We start from the raw sequence: 17500 nt of genomic DNA, 5'->3' as shown, positions 1-17500 counted from the left end.
ATAAGGTCTAACCAAACCAGTCCTTGAGTCAGGAGGTCTAACCAAACCAGTCCTTGAGTCAGGAGGTCTAACCAAACCAGTCCTTGAGTCAAGAGGTCTAACCAAACCAGTCCTTGAGTCATGAGGTCTAACCAAACCAGTCCTTGAGTCAGGAGGTCTAACCAAACCAGTCCTTGAGTCACGAGGTCTAACCAAACCAGTCCTTGAGTCATAAGGTCTAACCAAACCAGTCCTTGAGTCATAAGGTCTAACCAAACCAGTCCTTGAGTCACGAGGTCTAACCAAACCAGTCCTTGAGTCAGGAGGTCTAACCAAACCAGTCCTTGAGTCATAAGGTCTAACCAAACCAGTCCTTGAGTCACAAGGTCTAACCAAACCAGTCCTTGAGTCATAAGGTCTAACCAAACCAGTCCTTGAGTCATGAGGTCTAACCAAACCAGTCCTTGAGTCACGAGGTCTAACCAAACCAGTCCTTGAGTCACGAGGTCTTACCAAACCAGTCCTTGAGTCATGAGGTCTAACCAAACCAGTCCTTGAGTCACGAGGTCTAACCAAACCAGTCCTTGAGTCACGAGGTCTAACCAAACCAGTCCTTGAGTCACGAGGTCTAACCAAACCAGTCCTTGAGTCATAAGGTCTAACCAAACCAGTCCTTGAGTCATAAGGTCTAACCAAACCAGTCCTTGAGTCATAAGGTCTAACCAAACCAGTCCTTGAGTCATAAGGTCTAACCAAACCAGTCCTTGAGTCAGGAGGTCTAACCAAACCAGTCCTTGAGTCATAAGGTCTAACCAAACCAGTCCTTGAGTCACGAGGTCTAACCAAACCAGTCCTTGAGTCACGAGGTCTAACCAAACCAGTCCTTGAGTCACGAGGTCTAACCAAACCAGTCCTTGAGTCATAAGGTCTAACCAAACCAGTCCTTGAGTCATAAGGTCTAACCAAACCAGTCCTTGAGTCATAAGGTCTAACCAAACCTCTGCAGTTCAAGTCCCACTTGAAACATAGTGTTCGCACGTGACCTTGACAGCTGATCAATGAGTGTCAAGATAAGAGATGGTCCTGAAACAATGAGCATCTGTTTCGAGTCCTGTTCGATCTTCAACTAGTCCATCACCCAACCTTCTGGCCCCTAAAATTACCTCATGACAACATTCAGTCCAAACTTTATCCCAAAGCACGACCTCTTACTGGAGCTCAACAGAACCGACCTTAGACCTTTGTAACCCTCTGTTAGACTCTCCACTGCTGATGGATTCACTTCCTCTGCGAGTTGGTTCTTCTCCACCTTGACAGCAGCTCCTTCCTCACAGGTCTCTCTATGTTCTTCACCAACAGCTAAACCAGGTCACCTGGTCCCTGTACATACAGTAACCACCTGGACAAGGTTGTAGATCGATGGATAGTAGGACTTTAACGAAGCTCTTCAGGGGGGTTGAGCCAGTCCTTCAATAAGCAGACTTTCTAGGGAACTTCATGTCTTTCCTCATGAAACAGTTGTTGAATAGAAGAACCCAGAATATAGTCATTTAGATCTAATTTAGATTTTTTCTAGTGACACATTCTGGACGACCTCAGACAGTTCTGTCTTTTATTCTCTCATTGCGCTCCTCTTGGTCACAGCGCTCTCCACCAATCATCTTCCAACTGCCAGGTCCAGAGGCTCACTTAAGGTGCCCCCTGCCCCTTGCAAGCTGGGACTGGCTGTTTGGCTCCTGAGGGAGCATGAGATCCAGGAGGACGACAGTGAAGCGTGTCATGTGTTGGTGACGTATGTGGCGACGCCTGAGGCCGACCATGTGACCAGTTCAGGTTGAAATGGAACTTTAGTTGCCATGGAAACACAATAATCGAACATGTTTTGGATTCATGTTTTTTTGCAAGACTGTAGTGACAGAAAGAGATAAGGTTAAGGTAAGGTAAGGTAAAACTTTATTGTTGATCTTATCTCCCGATAAAGAGTCAACATTCTGTGATGTTTTCAAAGAAGTCAAGAACTGCAGAGAAGTTGTTGTTCTTGAATAAAAAGCAAGAATTGTGTCTCAAAGTAACTCAAGTACATGTTTGATCATTGAAGCACAAATGATGTCTTTACGCTTATCGTCCACTTGATGGCGCTGTAAACCAAAGCTTCATCTTGTCATCGCCGCTGATCAAGAATGATTGACAGGTGATCCACTCACCTTGTCACATGATGAAACGTGTTAACTGAGTCCAGGTTGTGTTTGTAAGGGTTTGGTTCCCTCGTTCATCCCGGGGTTATGTCTGATAACCCCATGGAAGGAAGCGAAGCAGAGATTAAAGCAACATTTATTTAACAAGGTGTGTTTGAAGAAACATCTGAGGTGTCGTCTCTCTCAGCAACGCTGACGGGAACATCTCCCATAATGCACTCACATGTAGAGGAGGATAGACCTTTAAAAGGGTTACCTTCAGAACATCTACGTTCCCAGGCCTCTAGGTAAGAAGTCCTGAAGTTGGAGCACCACCTTTGAGTCCTAGTCCAAAGGAACCTTGCATTATTGGCCTTATTAATGAATTATGACACTATTATTATTATACACTAGTATGAACGTCATGAACTGAAGTCACTCATTGTTGTCTCCATTAATGTTCTTTACCGAGTAAGAGGCTCTTAAGTTTGATTTTACAAACATTAACAAAAATTGTAAAGGCAACTGAAAAACTTTGTATAGGATTTATTGAAAGAAACAAAGAGAAAAGAGAGAAGAGAGTTAAGAACAAATGATATCATGGAAGGTTATTCATTATCAGGAAGTGACTTGAAGGCTTGATAATGAAAACTTTATTCATTAATCAGGAAGTGACTTGAAGGCATGAGGAGGAGGAGGAGGAGGAGGAGGAGGAGGAGGAGGACGATGATGATGAGGAGGAGGAGGAGGATGAGGAGGAGGAGGAGGAGGAGGAGGACGATGATGATGAGGAGGAGGAGGAGGATGAGGAGGAGGAGGAGGAGGAGGATGATGATGAGGAGGAGGAGGAGGAGGAGGAGGATGATGATTAGGAGGAGGAGGAGGAGGAGGAGGAGGATGATGATGAGGAGGAGGAGGAGGAGGAGGAGGAGGATGATGATGAGGAGGAGGAGGAGGAGGAGGAGGAGGAGGATGAGGAGGCACCTGTGGTCATTCTGGTTCTCTGTGGTCATTCTAGTTCTCTGTGGTCATTCTGGTTCTCTGTGGTCATTCTAGTTCTCTGTGGTCATTCTGGTTCTCTGTGGTCATTCTAGTTCTCTGTGGTCATTCTAGTTCTCTGTGGTCATTCTGGTTCTCTGTGGTCATTCTAGTTCTCTGTGGTCATTCTGGTTCTCTGTGGTCATTCTAGTTCTATGTGGTCATTCTAGTTCTCTGTGGTCATTCTGGTTCTCTGTGGTCATTCTAGTTCTCTGTGGTCATTCTGGTTCTCTGTGGTCATTCTAGTTCTCTGTGGTCATTCTGGTTCTCTGTGGTCAGTCTGGTTCTCTGTGGTCATTCTAGTTCTCTGTGGTCATTCTAGTTCTCTGTGGTCAGTCTGGTTCTCTGTGGTCATTCTGGTTCTCTGTGGTCAATCTGGTTCTCTGTGGTCAGTCTGGTTCTCTGTGGTCATTCTAGTTCTCTGTGGTCATTCTAGTTCTATGTGGTCATTCTGGTTCTCTGTGGTCATTCTAGTTCTCTGTGGTCATTCTGGTTCTCTGTGGTCATTCTGGTTCTCTGTGGTCAATCTGGTTCTCTGTGGTCAGTCTGGTTCTCTGTGGTCATTCTAGTTCTCTGTGGTCAGTCTGGTTCTCTGTGGTCATTCTAGTTCTCTGTGGTCATTCTGGTTCTCTGTGGTCATTCTAGTTCTCTGTGGTCATTCTAGTTCTATGTGGTCATTCTGGTTCTCTGTGGTCATTCTGGTTCTCTGTGGTCATTCTAGTTCTCTGTGGTCATTCTGGTTCTCTGTGGTCATTCTGGTTCTCTGTGGTCAGTCTGGTTCTCTGTGGTCATTCTAGTTCTCTGTGGTCATTCTGGTTCTCTGTGGTCAGTCTGGTTCTCTGTGGTCATTCTAGTTATCTGTGGTCATTCTGGTTCTCTGTGGTCAATCTGGTTCTCTGTGGTCAGTCTGGTTCTCTGTGGTCATTCTGGTTCTCTGTGGTCAGTCTGGTTCTCTGTGGTCATTCTGGTTCTCTGTGGTCATTCTGGTTCTCTGTGGTCAGTCTGGTTCTCTGTGGTCATTCTGGTTCTCTGTGGTCATTCTGGTTCTCTGTGGTCATTCTGGTTCTCTGTGGTCATTCTAGTTCTCTGTGGTCATTCTGGTTCTCTGTGGTCATTCTGGTTCTCTGTGGTCATTCTAGTTCTCTGTGGTCATTCTAGTTCTCTGTGGTCATTCTGGTTCTCTGTGGTCATTCTAGTTCTCTGTGGTCATTCTGGTTCTCTGTGGTCATTCTAGTTCTCTGTGGTCATTCTGGTTCTCTGTGGTCATTCTAGTTCTCTTTGGTCACTAGGGTCTGCACTGAGTTCTGAAGTGTGTCTGTTCTTCAAATACATGTTTGTGAACAAAGACCAGCTGATGTTCCTGCAGCTTCACACGTATATAAACATGTTGAATGAAACAATAACTTGTAACCACGACACCGAAGAAGAAAATCAAATTCAATCACTTGTTCCTGATCCGTCGGTCCTCACCGTCTCCAGGAGCGTTTCTGATCCCCTACCTGATCCTGCTGGTCCTGGAGGGAACGCCTCTGCTGCTGCTGGAGTTCGCCATCGGTCAGAGGCTGAGGAGGGGCAGCGTGGGCGTGTGGAGGTCCATCAACCCGTACCTGACCGGGATCGGTGAGTCCAGCACAACATCACCATAGACAAGAGTCCAGACCAACGTGTCGCTCAGGTATCGCCTCCATGCTGGTGTCCTTCCTGGTGGCGCTCTACTACAACACGCTCATCGCCTGGATCCTGTGGTACCTCTTCAACTCCTTCCAGAGCCCCCTGCCCTGGACCCAGTGTCCCCTGAACCAGAACAGCACAGGTGAGTCACGGACCACCTGTGAATGAACAAATAAATATAAACCTAAAGAATAATAAATCACTGCTGAATAAAACGTGAGAGAGAGAGAGAGAGAGAGAGAGAGAGAGGGAGAGAGAGAGAGAGAGAGAAAGAGAGAGAGAGAGAGAGAGAGAGAGAGAGAGAGAAAGAGAAAGAGAAAGAGAAAGAGAAAGAGAGAGAGAGAGAGAGAGAGAGAGAGAGAGAGAGAGAGAGAGAGAGAGAGAGAGAAAGAGAGAGAGAGAGAGAGAGAGAGAGAGAGAGAGAAAGAGAAAGAGAAAGAGAAAGAGAAAGAGAAACATATTGACTGTGCTGCAGGTTACACGCCCGAGTGTCAACTCAGCTCCACCGTGGACTACTACTTCTACCGGGTGACTCTGGACACAAGCGCCTCCATCTCTGAGTCCGGAGGGATCCACTGGCCCATCGTGGTGTGTCTGGTGGCGGCCTGGTCCGTGGTGGGGATCTGCTGCATCCGAGGGATCGGCACGTCCGGGAAGGTCAGCGGAGACACACTCCTGACTTCAGAGCATGACCGGCGTCTCCCCAGGTGGTCTACATCACCGCCATCCTGCCCTTCGTGGTCCTAGGGATCTTCCTGGTCCGAGGTCTGACGCTCCCGGGAGCCTGGAGTGGGATCCAGTTCCTCTTCACGCCCGACGTAAGTATGGTGTCGCCGGCTTCTGTGGGCAGGACCTTCATGTGCTCCCGTTGCAGCTGGACGAGCTGGTCAAACCCGACACGTGGCTGGACGCCGGCGCTCAGGTCTTCTACGCCTTCGGGCTGGCGTGGGGGGGGCTCATCTCCTTCTCCAGCTACAACCCCGTCCAGTAAGATCTGCTAATGAACCTCCTTTTGTGTTGACGTGCAGCGGGTCAAAGGTCACGCGGGTTCAGTTTTGATCTTTTAATGAATCCCTGATGACGACTGTGTCAGATATAGTGAAGACACACAGACTTCAAAGGCTTTATGGATCCAGATGGTACTTCTGTGGTTCTGCCGACAGAGACAGGAAGTGATGTAACATGTCGGGTGTGAACCATCAACACGTCTTGTGTTCCGCAGCAACGACTGCGTTCAAGACGCCATCATTCTGTCCGTGGTCACCGGCTTCACGTCCATCTACGCCGCCGCCGTCACGTATTCCATCATCGGCTTCAGAGCCACAGAGAAGTTCCACCAGTGCCTGGACCGGTGAGTGAGTCCAGGGTTCCATGAAGTCATTCTGGTTCTCTGTGGTCATTCTAGTTCTCTGTGGTCATTCTAGTTCTCTGTGGTCATTCTGGTTCTATGTGGTCATTCTAGTTCTGTGTGGTCATTCTAGTTCTCTGTGGTCAGTCTGGTTCTCTGTGGTCATTCTGGTTCTGTGTGGTCATTCTGGTTCTCTTTGGTCAGTCTGGTTCTCTGTGGTCATTCTGGTTCTGTGTGGTCATTCTAGTTCTCTGTGGTCAGTCTGGTTCTCTGTGGTCATTCTGGTTCTCTGTGGTCATTCTCGTTCTCTTTGGTCATTCTGGTTCTGTGTGGTCATTCTAGTTCTCTGTGGTCATTCTGGTTCTCTGTGGTCATTCTGGTTCTCTGTGGTCATTCTAGTTCTCTTTGGTCATTCTGGTTCTGTGTGGTCATTCTAGTTCTCTTTGGTCATTCTGGTTCTGTGTGGTCATTCTCGTTCTCTTTGGTCATTCTGGTTCTGTGTGGTCATTCTAGTTCTCTTTGGTCATTCTAGTTCTCTGTGGTCATTCTGGTTCTGTGTGGTCATTCTAGTTCTCTGTGGTCATTCTGGTTCTGTGTGGTCATTCTGGTTCTCTTTGGTCATTCTGGTTCTCTGTGGTCATTCTGGTTCTCTGTGGTCATTCTGGTTCTCCGGCCATGAAAAACTTTGGTGTTTCAGTGGAAACAAAATCAGACATGAAGGACTTCACTACAAATCCCCCTTCGGTCATTGTGGGGAAACCGTTGATGTTTGTCCATCAAGGACCACATGAATAGAAGTCACCAAGGTTGTTGTACGGCATCGAACGTCGTCCGACTCTCCAAGATGGTCCCGGGTGTCCATGGGGTTCCTGGCAACAGAGTCACTGATGCACAGATTGATGTGTTTCACCCTTTGCTGCCATTAACCTGAGAGGCTGAAGGAGATGAAGAGCTTATGGATGGACTTCAGAACATGATGTTTGTCAGTTCTTTACAAGTTCAATGTTATCAAGTTGAGTCTTGACGAGCGTCTCTGATAAGATTCTTCTCTGTGTTCAAGAAAAGATGTTTCTTGTTGCCATTGTTTTTCTTCTACGATGAGGTTGAACTTTTTAACTCATTTGAGCGTTATATTGATGAAAGCTTCTGAAAGTAAACCAACTTCTGTGGCTTTTGACTCACATTTGTTGAGGAATCCTGTGAAGATTGAAGCGTCTTCTTGACAAACCTTCTCAGTTTCTTAGTTTGTTGGCAGCCTTTCTTGGTGCAGGTGTTACTTCAGTTCTCAACCATCTGAGTCTGGTTTTTACCAGTTCGTTCAATTCATCCCTTTTTCAGGGTTTAGAATCTTTTTTCCCAACATCCTTTTTGTTTGACTTCTTAATTATCAATATGTTAAATGAATGACGTGTTAATTCTATTATTATTGTTACTTAAGCAAATCAGCTGAACTGAGTCAGAATTTTACGTTTAATTTAATATATGCTTAAGTAATTACTAGGCTAATAGTATTAGGACTAATTTACTTTTAACCCAATTAAGGTGAAATAATTGTAAAAATCCTCAATTCAAGTTACACAGCAAAAGCTATTTGTGGAACGAGGAAAAAACAACAAGCATCAAATAGATGGTGTATAAGACACAATAACAAACTAATCAAGGTAGATTAGCATTAGCAGCTAACCAAGCGGTGAACTTTAGCACCACTGCTGAGATCTAGAAAATCAATAGGCCCAGCTTTACGACATTAGCTTAACTACTGCACCACTAATAACATTCCACAGATCCAACTGTGCAAAGTATAACAACGAGCTAATCATAGACTAACACAGCAAGATGGTTGCAGTGTAGCATTAGCATGAACTGCAAAAACACCAATAACTTTCGCCAAGGCTAAAATATTAGTAACAAAAGCAGTGAGATAAGTGTTGGTTTAGCAAATCAATGTAGCATTACAGCTACTAAACAACCAACAGTTGCTGAACCATTAGTAGTGAATCAGTCAAAAGCATCTCATCACGGCAGGTTAGCACATGATGTAGCAACGTTATAGTAGGAGAGCAAAGGTTGCTAACAACAAGGAACAAGGAAACTGTTTCCAGGAAGAAAGACTTTATTTCCGTCCTGAGAGAGAATGAACAAGAGAACGTCTTCATGGACAACTGTTCACCTCAGATGTGAGTCTAAGGAAGTGTTCCTGCTCCACACATGATCAGAATGAATGAATGTAGACCTCAATGAGTAGACGCTCGTACCACGCTTGTGATTTTAGGCCTAAAGAATAAAGTTCACGGTGAAACGAACATACGTATGTATAACAAGACGGTTAGTCTTCAACAAAAGTTTAGGTACCACAGTTTAAGTTTGAGCGCTTTTGATTCACGCAGCTCTTAGCAAGGCTCAAACTCAGGAAAGATTAGGTGAGATGGAGAAAGGAGGGTCTGTGAGGGGTTTTCACAGTTTGACTTCAGGAATCTTTGTTTGAAAGTTTTCAGAGCAAATACACTCGATTATTTTAGATTATAACCATCATTTGGCAATGAATCAGCCTCACATGGGGCACCATTATGTAGTGAAAACAGGGCGGCGAGAAGCGCTGACGTCGGGGTCTTCTTGGGTCTTCTTGGGTCTTCTTGGGTCTTTGTGGGTCTTTTTGGGTCTTCTTGGGTCTTCTTGGGTCTTCTTGGGTCTTTGTGGGTCTTTTTGGGTCTTCTTGGGTCTTTGTGGGTCTTTTTGGGTCTTCTTGGGTCTTCTTGGGTCTTCTTGGGTCTTTTTGGGTCTTTTTGGGTCTTCTTGGGTCTTCTTGGGTCTTTTTGGGTCTTTTTGGGTCTTCTTGGGTCTGGTCCTGGTACTTTGTTGCAGGTTGGGGTCGGATCTTCCTCGACCGAGTTGGCGTAACCGACCAGAGACGTATCTTTACTCGGTTTAAGGGATCAGAAGTCTTTGACACATGATGTTTAATGAAACCAGAGTTGATACTAGTTGATGTTTAATGACACCAGAGTTGATACTAGTTGATGTTTAATGACACCAGAGTTGATACTAGTTGATGTTTAATGACACCAGAGTTGATACTAGTTGATGTTTAATGACACCAGAGTTGATACTAGTTGAAGTTTAATGACACCAGAGTTGATACTAGTTGATGTTTAATGACACCAGAGTTGATACTAGTTGATGTTTAATGACACCAGAGTCGATACTAGTTGATGTTTAATGACACCAGAGTTGATACTAGTTGATGTTTAGTGACACCAGAGTCGATACTAGTTGATGTTTAATGACACCAGAGTTGATACTAGTTGATGTTTAATGACACCAGAGTCGATACTAGTTGATGTTTAATGACACCAGAGTTGATACTAGTTGATGTTTAATGACACCAGAGTCGATACTAGTTGATGTTTAATGACACCAGAGTTGATACTAGTTGATGTTTAGTGACACCAGAGTTGATACTAGTTGATGTTTAATGACACCAGAGTTGATACTAGTTGATGTTTAATGACACCAGAGTTGATACTAGTTGATGTTTATTGACACCAGATTTGATACTAGTTGATGTTTAATGACACCAGAGTTGATACTAGTTGATGTTTAATGACACCAGAGTTGATACTAGTTGATGTTTAATGACACCAGAGTTGATACTAGTTGATGTTTAATGACACCAGAGTTGATACTAGTTGATGTTTATTGACACCAGAGTTGATACTAGTTGATGTTTATTGACACCAGAGTTGATACTAGTTGATGTTTAGTGACACCAGAGTTGATACTAGTTGATGTTTAATGACACCAGAGTTGATACTAGTTGATGTTTAATGACACCAGAGTTGATACTAGTTGATGTTTAATGACACCAGAGTTGATACTAGTTGATGTTTAATGACACCAGAGTTGATACTAGTTGATGTTTAATGACACCAGAGTTGATACTAGTTGATGTTTAATGACACCAGAGTTGATACTAGTTGATGTTTAATGACACCAGAGTTGATACTAGTTGATGTTTAATGACACCAGAGTTGATACTAGTTGATGTTTAATGACACCAGAGTCGATACTAGTTGATGTTTAATGACACCAGAGTTGATACTAGTTGATGTTTAGTGACACCAGAGTTGATACTAGTTGATGTTTAATGACACCAGAGTTGATACTAGTTGATGTTTAATGACACCAGAGTCGATACTAGTTGATGTTTAATGACACCAGAGTTGATACTAGTTGATGTTTAATGACACCAGAGTCGATACTAGTTGATGTTTGATGACACCAGAGTTGATACTAGTTGATGTTTATTGACACCAGATTTGATACTAGTTGATGTTTAATGACACCAGAGTTGATACTAGTTGATGTTTAATGACACCAGAGTTGATACTAGTTGATGTTTAATGACACCAGAGTTGATACTAGTTGATGTTTAATGACACCAGAGTTGATACTAGTTGATGTTTAATGACACCAGAGTTGATACTAGTTGATGTTTATTGACACCAGAGTTGATACTAGTTGATGTTTAGTGACACCAGAGTTGATACTAGTTGATGTTTGATGACACCAGAGTGGATACTAGTTGATGTTTATTGACACCAGATTTGATACTAGTTGATGTTTAATGACACCAGAGTTGATACTAGTTGATGTTTAGTGACACCAGATTTGATACTAGTTGATGTTTAATGACACCAGAGTTGATACTAGTTGATGTTTAGTGACACCAGATTTGATACTAGTTGATGTTTAGTGACACCAGATTTGATACTAGTTGATGTTTAATGACACCAGAGTTGATACTAGTTGATGTTTAGTGACACCAGAGTTGATACTAGTTGATGTTTAATGACACCAGAGTTGATACTAGTTGATGTTTAGTGACACCAGAGTTGATACTAGTTGATGTTTAATGACACCAGAGTTGATACTAGTTGATGTTTAGTGACACCAGAGTTGATACTAGTTGATGTTTAGTGACACCAGAGTTGATACTACTTGATGTTTAATGACACCAGAGTTGATACTAGTTGATGTTTAGTGACACCAGAGTTGATACTAGTTGATGTTTAGTGACACCAGAGTTGATACTAGTTGATGTTTAATGACACCAGAGTTGATACTAGTTGATGTTTAGTGACACCAGAGTTGATACTAGTTGATGTTTAGTGACACCAGAGTTGATACTAGTTGATGTTTAGTGACACCAGAGTTGATACTAGTTGATGTTTAATGACACCAGAGTTGATACTAGTTGATGTTTAGTGACACCAGAGTTGATACTAGTTGATGTTTAATGACACCAGAGTTGATACTAGTTGATGTTTAGTGACACCAGAGTTGATACTAGTTGATGTTTAATGACACCAGAGTTGATACTAGTTGATGTTTAGTGACACCAGAGTTGATACTAGTTGATGTTTAATGACACCAGAGTTGATACTAGTTGATGTTTAGTGACACCAGAGTTGATACTAGTTGATGTTTAGTGACACCAGAGTTGATACTAGTTGATGTTTAGTGACACCAGAGTTGATACTACTTGATGTTTAGTGACACCAGAGTTGATACTAGTTGATGTTTAATGACACCAGAGTTGATACTAGTTGATGTTTAGTGACACCAGAGTTGATACTAGTTGATGTTTAATGACACCAGAGTTGATACTAGTTGATGTTTAGTGACACCAGAGTTGATACTAGTTGATGTTTAATGACACCAGAGTTGATACTAGTTGATGTTTAGTGACACCAGAGTTGATACTAGTTGATGTTTAATGACACCAGAGTTGATACTAGTTGATGTTTAGTGACACCAGAGTTGATACTAGTTGATGTTTAGTGACACCAGAGTTGATACTAGTTGATGTTTAGTGACACCAGAGTTGATACTACTTGATCTTCAATGATTTTTCTCCACAGAAACATTCTGACATTGTTGAACACGTTCGATCTTCCTGAGAACAACATCACGGCCGACACTTATCTGGACGCCTTAAAGCATCTGAACACCAGCAGTCCTGACCTGGTCCAGAGTCTGGATCTGCTCGATTGCACCTTGAAGACCTTCCTCAGTGAGGTAGACCTGCAAGTCTTTCCACAACTGTCCTCGACTGTCCACAACTGTCCTCGACTGTCCTCGACTGTCCTCGACTGTCCTCGACTGTCCTCGACTGTCCTTGACTGTCCACAACTGTCCTCGACTGTCCTCGACTGTCCACAACTGTCCTCGACTGTCCACGTCTATCCACGACTGTCCTCAACTGTCCTTGACTGTCCTCGACTGTCCTCGACTGTCCACAACTGTCCTCGACTGTCCTTGACTGTCCTCGACTGTCCTCGACTGTCCTTGACTGTCCTCGACTGTCCTCGACTGTCCTTGACTGTCCACAACTGTCCTCGACTGTCCTTGACTGTCCTCGACTGTCCTCGACTGTCCACAACTGTCCACAACTGTCCTCGACTGTCCACGTCTATCCACGACTGTCCTCGACTGTCCACGACTGTCCTCGACTGTCCTCGGCTGTCCTCGACTGTCCACAACTGTCCTCAACTGTCCACGTCTATCCACGACTGTCCTCGACTGTCCTCGACTGTCCACGTCTGTCCTTGACTGTCCTTGACTGTCCTCGACTGTCCTCGACTGTCCTCGACTGTCCACGTCTGTCCTTGACTGTCCTTGACTGTCCTCGACTGTCCTCAACTGTCCACGTCTGTCCACGCTTGTCCACGACTTTCCTCACCACCTTGTGTCCTTCAGGGCGTGGAAGGCGCCGGTCTGGCCTTCATCGTGTTCACAGAGGCCATCACGAAGATGCCTGGCGCCCCCGTGTGGTCGGTTCTGTTCTTTGTGATGCTGCTGTGTCTGGGACTCTCGACTCTCTTCGGGAACATTGAAGGCGTGGTAGTCCCGCTGAAGGACCTGAAGGTGTTTCCTCAGACGTGGCCTCACGAGGTGTTGACAGGTAGAACACACCTGCGACACGTGCGTCATGTGCGCACGAGTCTACCCTGTGTGTGTGCAGGTGTCACGTGTGTGGTGTCTCTGGTCATCTATCCTGTGTGTGTGCAGGTGTCACGTGTGTGGTGTCTCTGGTCATCTATCCTGTGTGTGTGCAGGTGTCACGTGTGTGGTGTCTCTGGTCATCTATCCTGTGTGTGTGCAGGTGTCACGTGTGTGGTGTCTCTGGTCATCTATCCTGTGTGTGTGCAGGCGTCACGTGTGTGGTGTCTCTGGTCATCTATCCTGTGTGTGTGCAGGCGTCACGTGTGTGGTGTCTCTGGTCATCTATCCTGTGTGTGTGCAGGTGTCACGTGTGTGGTGTCTCTGGTCATCTATCCTGTGTGTGTGCAGGTGTCACGTGTGTGGTGTCTCTGGTCATCTATCCTGTGTGTGTGCAGGCGTCACGTGTGTGGTGTCTCTGGTCATCTATCCTGTGTGTGTGCAGGCGTCACGTGTGTGGTGTCTCTGGTCATCTATCCTGTGTGTGTGCAGGTGTCACGTGTGTGGTGTCTCTGGTCATCTATCCTGTGTGTGTGCAGGCGTCACGTGTGTGGTGTCTCTGGTCATCTATCCTGTGTGTGTGCAGGCGTCACGTGTGTGGTGTCTCTGGTCATCTATCCTGTGTGTGTGCAGGCGTCACGTGTGTGGTGTCTCTGGTCATCTATCCTGTGTGTGTGTGCAGGCGTCACGTGTGTGGTGTCTCTGGTCATCTATCCTGTGTGTGTGCAGGCGTCACGTGTGTGGTGTCTCTGGTCATCTATCCTGTGTGTGTGTGCAGGCGTCACGTGTGTGGTGTCTCTGGTCATCTATCCTGTGTGTGTGTGCAGGCGTCACGTGTGTGGTGTCTCTGGTCATCTATCCTGTGTGTGTGTGCAGGCGTCACGTGTGTGGTGTCTCTGGTCATCTATCCTGTGTGTGTGTGCAGGCGTCACGTGTGTGGTGTCTCTGGTCATCTATCCTGTGTGTGTGCAGGCGTCACGTGTGTGGTGTCTCTGGTCATCTATCCTGTGTGTGTGCAGGCGTCACGTGTGTGGTGTCTCTGGTCATCTATCCTGTGTGTGTGCAGGCGTCACGTGTGTGGTGTCTCTGGTCATCTATCCTGTGTGTGTGTGCAGGCGTCACGTGTGTGGTGTCTCTGGTCATCTCGCTGCTGTTCGCTCAGAGGTCTGGACTCTACTGGCTCACGCTCTTCGACAGCTTCGCCGGTTCCATCCCTCTGTTGACGACCGGACTGTTCGAGATGCTGGCGGTGGTTTATGTTTACGGGATCGACAGGTTTACACTCCTCTTTTCTCTCCATCCATCCGTCTATCCCTCCATCCTTCCTCCCAGCCGCTCACAGCAGGAGTCAACACTGAGTCTGGTTCTGCTCCAGGTTTCTTCAGGCTGTGATTCACTCATTGTTGATTCTTTTCTCCAACATCGTCTTAGTTTAACTGGTTCTTCAGATCCTTTTTTATAAAACAATAAAATAAAATAAAATAAAATAAAATAAAATAAAATAAAATGAAATAAAATAAAATAAAATAAAATAAAATAAAATAAAATAAAATAAAATAAAATAATAAAATAAAGTAAAATGAACAGTTTTAGTCACGGTGACTTGTGTTGCAGGTTCAACGAGGACATCGAGTTCATGACGGGTCGCAGACCTTCTCTGTACTGGCAGGTGACCTGGAGGTTGGTGAGTCCTCTGATCGTTGCGGTCATCCTGGTCTTCTACGTGGTCACGCAAGTCCAGGAGACGCTGACGTACCTGGTGTGGGATCCAAGCTCCGTGAGTAGCAGGAGCAGCGAGCGTCACCGTCGGTCACTGACGCTCTCGGCTCGCAGGAGAGGTTTCCTGCCCTGGCGGCGCTGGAGTACCCGTCCTGGATCTACGCCGTGGTCTTCCTGCTGGCGGGGGTGCCCAGTGTGTGTGTGCCGCTGTACGCCGTCCTCAGATACCTGCTGGTCTGCTGCCGCCACCAACCCTCCGAGAAATGATGTTCGTGAGGATGAAGGAACGAAACCCTCGTTCGACTCGACGTTTGTTTGTGTCGCGAGAGAAATAAAGTCTCGAAACTCTTTCATTATTTATTTATTATTTAACTCAATTCAATGGTTTCTGTATTGAAAGTAGATTTTTACACTAGTGTTAGCAGACACGACAAACAGATCACTGAGCTACTGATGGATCAGTCACGCTACACTAGTGTTAGCAGACATGACCAACAGATCACTGAGCTACTGATGGATCAGTCACGCTACACTAGTGTTAGCAGACACGACCAACAGATCACTGAGCTACTGATGGATCAGTCACGCTACACTAGTGTTAGCAGACACGACCAACAGATCACTGAGCTACTGATGGATCAGTCACGCTACACTAGTGTTAGCAGACATGACCAACAGATCACTGAGCTACTGATGGATCAGTCACGCTACACTAGTGCTAGCAGACATGACCAACAGATCACTGAGCTACTGATGGATCAGTCACGCTACACTAGTGTTAGCAGACACGACCAACAGATCACTGAGCTACTGATGGATCAGTCACGCTACACTAGTGTTAGCAGACATGACCAACAGATCACTGAGCTACTGATGGATCAGTCACGCTACACTAGTGTTAGCAGACATGACCAACAGATCACTGAGCTACTGATGGATCAGTCACGCTACACTAGTGCTAGCAGACATGACCAACAGATCACTGAGCTACTGATGGATCAGTCACGCTACATTAGTGCTAGCAGACATGACCAACAGATCACTGAGCTACTGATGGATCAGTCACGCTACACTAGTGCTAGCAGACATGACCAACAGATCACTGAGCTACTGATGGATCAGTCACGCTACACTAGTGTTAGCAGACACGACCAACAGATCACTGAGCTACTGATGGATCAGTCACGCTACACTAGTGTTAGCAGACACGACCAACAGATCACTGAGCTACTGATGGATCAGTCACACTACACTAGTGTTAGCAGACACGACCAACAGATCACTGAGCTACTGATGGATCAGTCACGCTACACTAGTGTTAGCAGACATGACCAACAGATCACTGAGCTACTGATGGATCAGTCACGCTACACTAGTGTTAGCAGACATGACCAACAGATCACTGAGCTACTGATGGATCAGTCATGCTACACTAGTGTTAGCAGACACGACCAACAGATCACTGAGCTACTGATGGATCAGTCACGCTACACTAGTGTTAGCAGACACGACCAACAGATCACTGAGCTACTAATGGATCAGTCATGCTACACTAGTGTTAGCAGACATGACCAACAGATCACTGAGCTATTGATGGATCAGTCACGCTACACTAGTGCTAGCAGACATGACCAACAGATCACTGAGCTACTGATGGATCAGTCACGCTACACTAGTGCTAGCAGACATGACCAACAGATCACTGAGCTACTGATGGATCAGTCATGCTACACTAGTGTTAGCAGACACGACCAACAGATCACTGAGCTACTGATGGATCAGTCACGCTACACTAGTGTTAGCAGACATGACCAACAGATCACTGAGCTACTGATGGATCAGTCACGCTACACTAGTGTTAGCAGACACGACCAACAGATCACTGAGCTACTGATGGATCAGTCACGCTACACTAGTGTTAGCAGACACGACCAACAGATCACTGAGCTACTGATGGATCAGTCACGTTACACTAGTGTTAGCAGACACGACCAACAGATCACTGAGCTACTGATGGATCAGTCACGCTACACTAGTGTTAGCAGACACGACCAACAGATCACTGAGCTACTGATGGATCAGTCACGTTACACTAGTGTTAGCAGACACGACCAACAGATCACTGAGCTACTGATGGATCAGTCACGCTACACTAGTGTTAGCAGACACGACCAACAGATCACTGAGCTACTGATGGATCAGTCACGCTACACTAGTGTTAGCAGACACGACCAACAGATCACTGAGCTACTGATGGATCAGTCACGCTACACTAGTGTTAGCAGACACGACCAACAGATCACTGAGCTACTGATGGATCAGTCACGTTACACTAGTGTTAGCAGACACGACCAACAGATCACTGAGCTACTGATGGATCAGTCACGCTACACTAGTGTTAGCAGACACGACCAACAGATCACTGAGCTACTGATGGATCAGTCACGTTACACTAGTGTTAGCAGACACGACCAACAGATCACTGAGCTACTGATGGATCAGTCACGCTACACTAGTGTTAGCAGACATGACCAACAGATCACTGAGCTACTGATGGATCAGTCACGTT

General features: G+C 45.5%; 1 protein-coding gene across 1 annotated transcript in view; it reads left to right on the top strand.

Annotated features, from left to right (window-relative positions):
* The window catches only part of LOC148082959 (sodium-dependent neutral amino acid transporter B(0)AT1-like), a 19490-nt gene extending 4211 nt beyond the window's left edge, over positions 1-15279 (top strand). Inside the window, exons 2-12 of the mRNA XM_087786108.1 lie at positions 4671-4811; positions 4867-5004; positions 5338-5519; positions 5570-5680; positions 5737-5849; positions 6085-6213; positions 12132-12288; positions 12970-13174; positions 14328-14487; positions 14827-14989; positions 15046-15279. Coding sequence (XP_087642234.1) covers positions 4671-4811; positions 4867-5004; positions 5338-5519; positions 5570-5680; positions 5737-5849; positions 6085-6213; positions 12132-12288; positions 12970-13174; positions 14328-14487; positions 14827-14989; positions 15046-15198 — 1652 coding nt within the window. The 3' untranslated portion in view covers positions 15199-15279. The remainder of the gene's footprint in view (positions 1-4670; positions 4812-4866; positions 5005-5337; positions 5520-5569; positions 5681-5736; positions 5850-6084; positions 6214-12131; positions 12289-12969; positions 13175-14327; positions 14488-14826; positions 14990-15045) is intronic.
* Positions 15280-17500: the final 2221 nt, after the last annotated feature.

Source organism: Callionymus lyra, chromosome 3 (genome assembly GCF_982586985.1).
Source record: "Callionymus lyra chromosome 3, fCalLyr1.hap1.1, whole genome shotgun sequence".
NCBI lineage: Eukaryota > Metazoa > Chordata > Actinopteri > Syngnathiformes > Callionymidae > Callionymus > Callionymus lyra.
The sequence above is the reverse complement of the archived record's forward strand: the minus strand, read 5'-3'. Positions and strand labels throughout refer to the sequence as shown.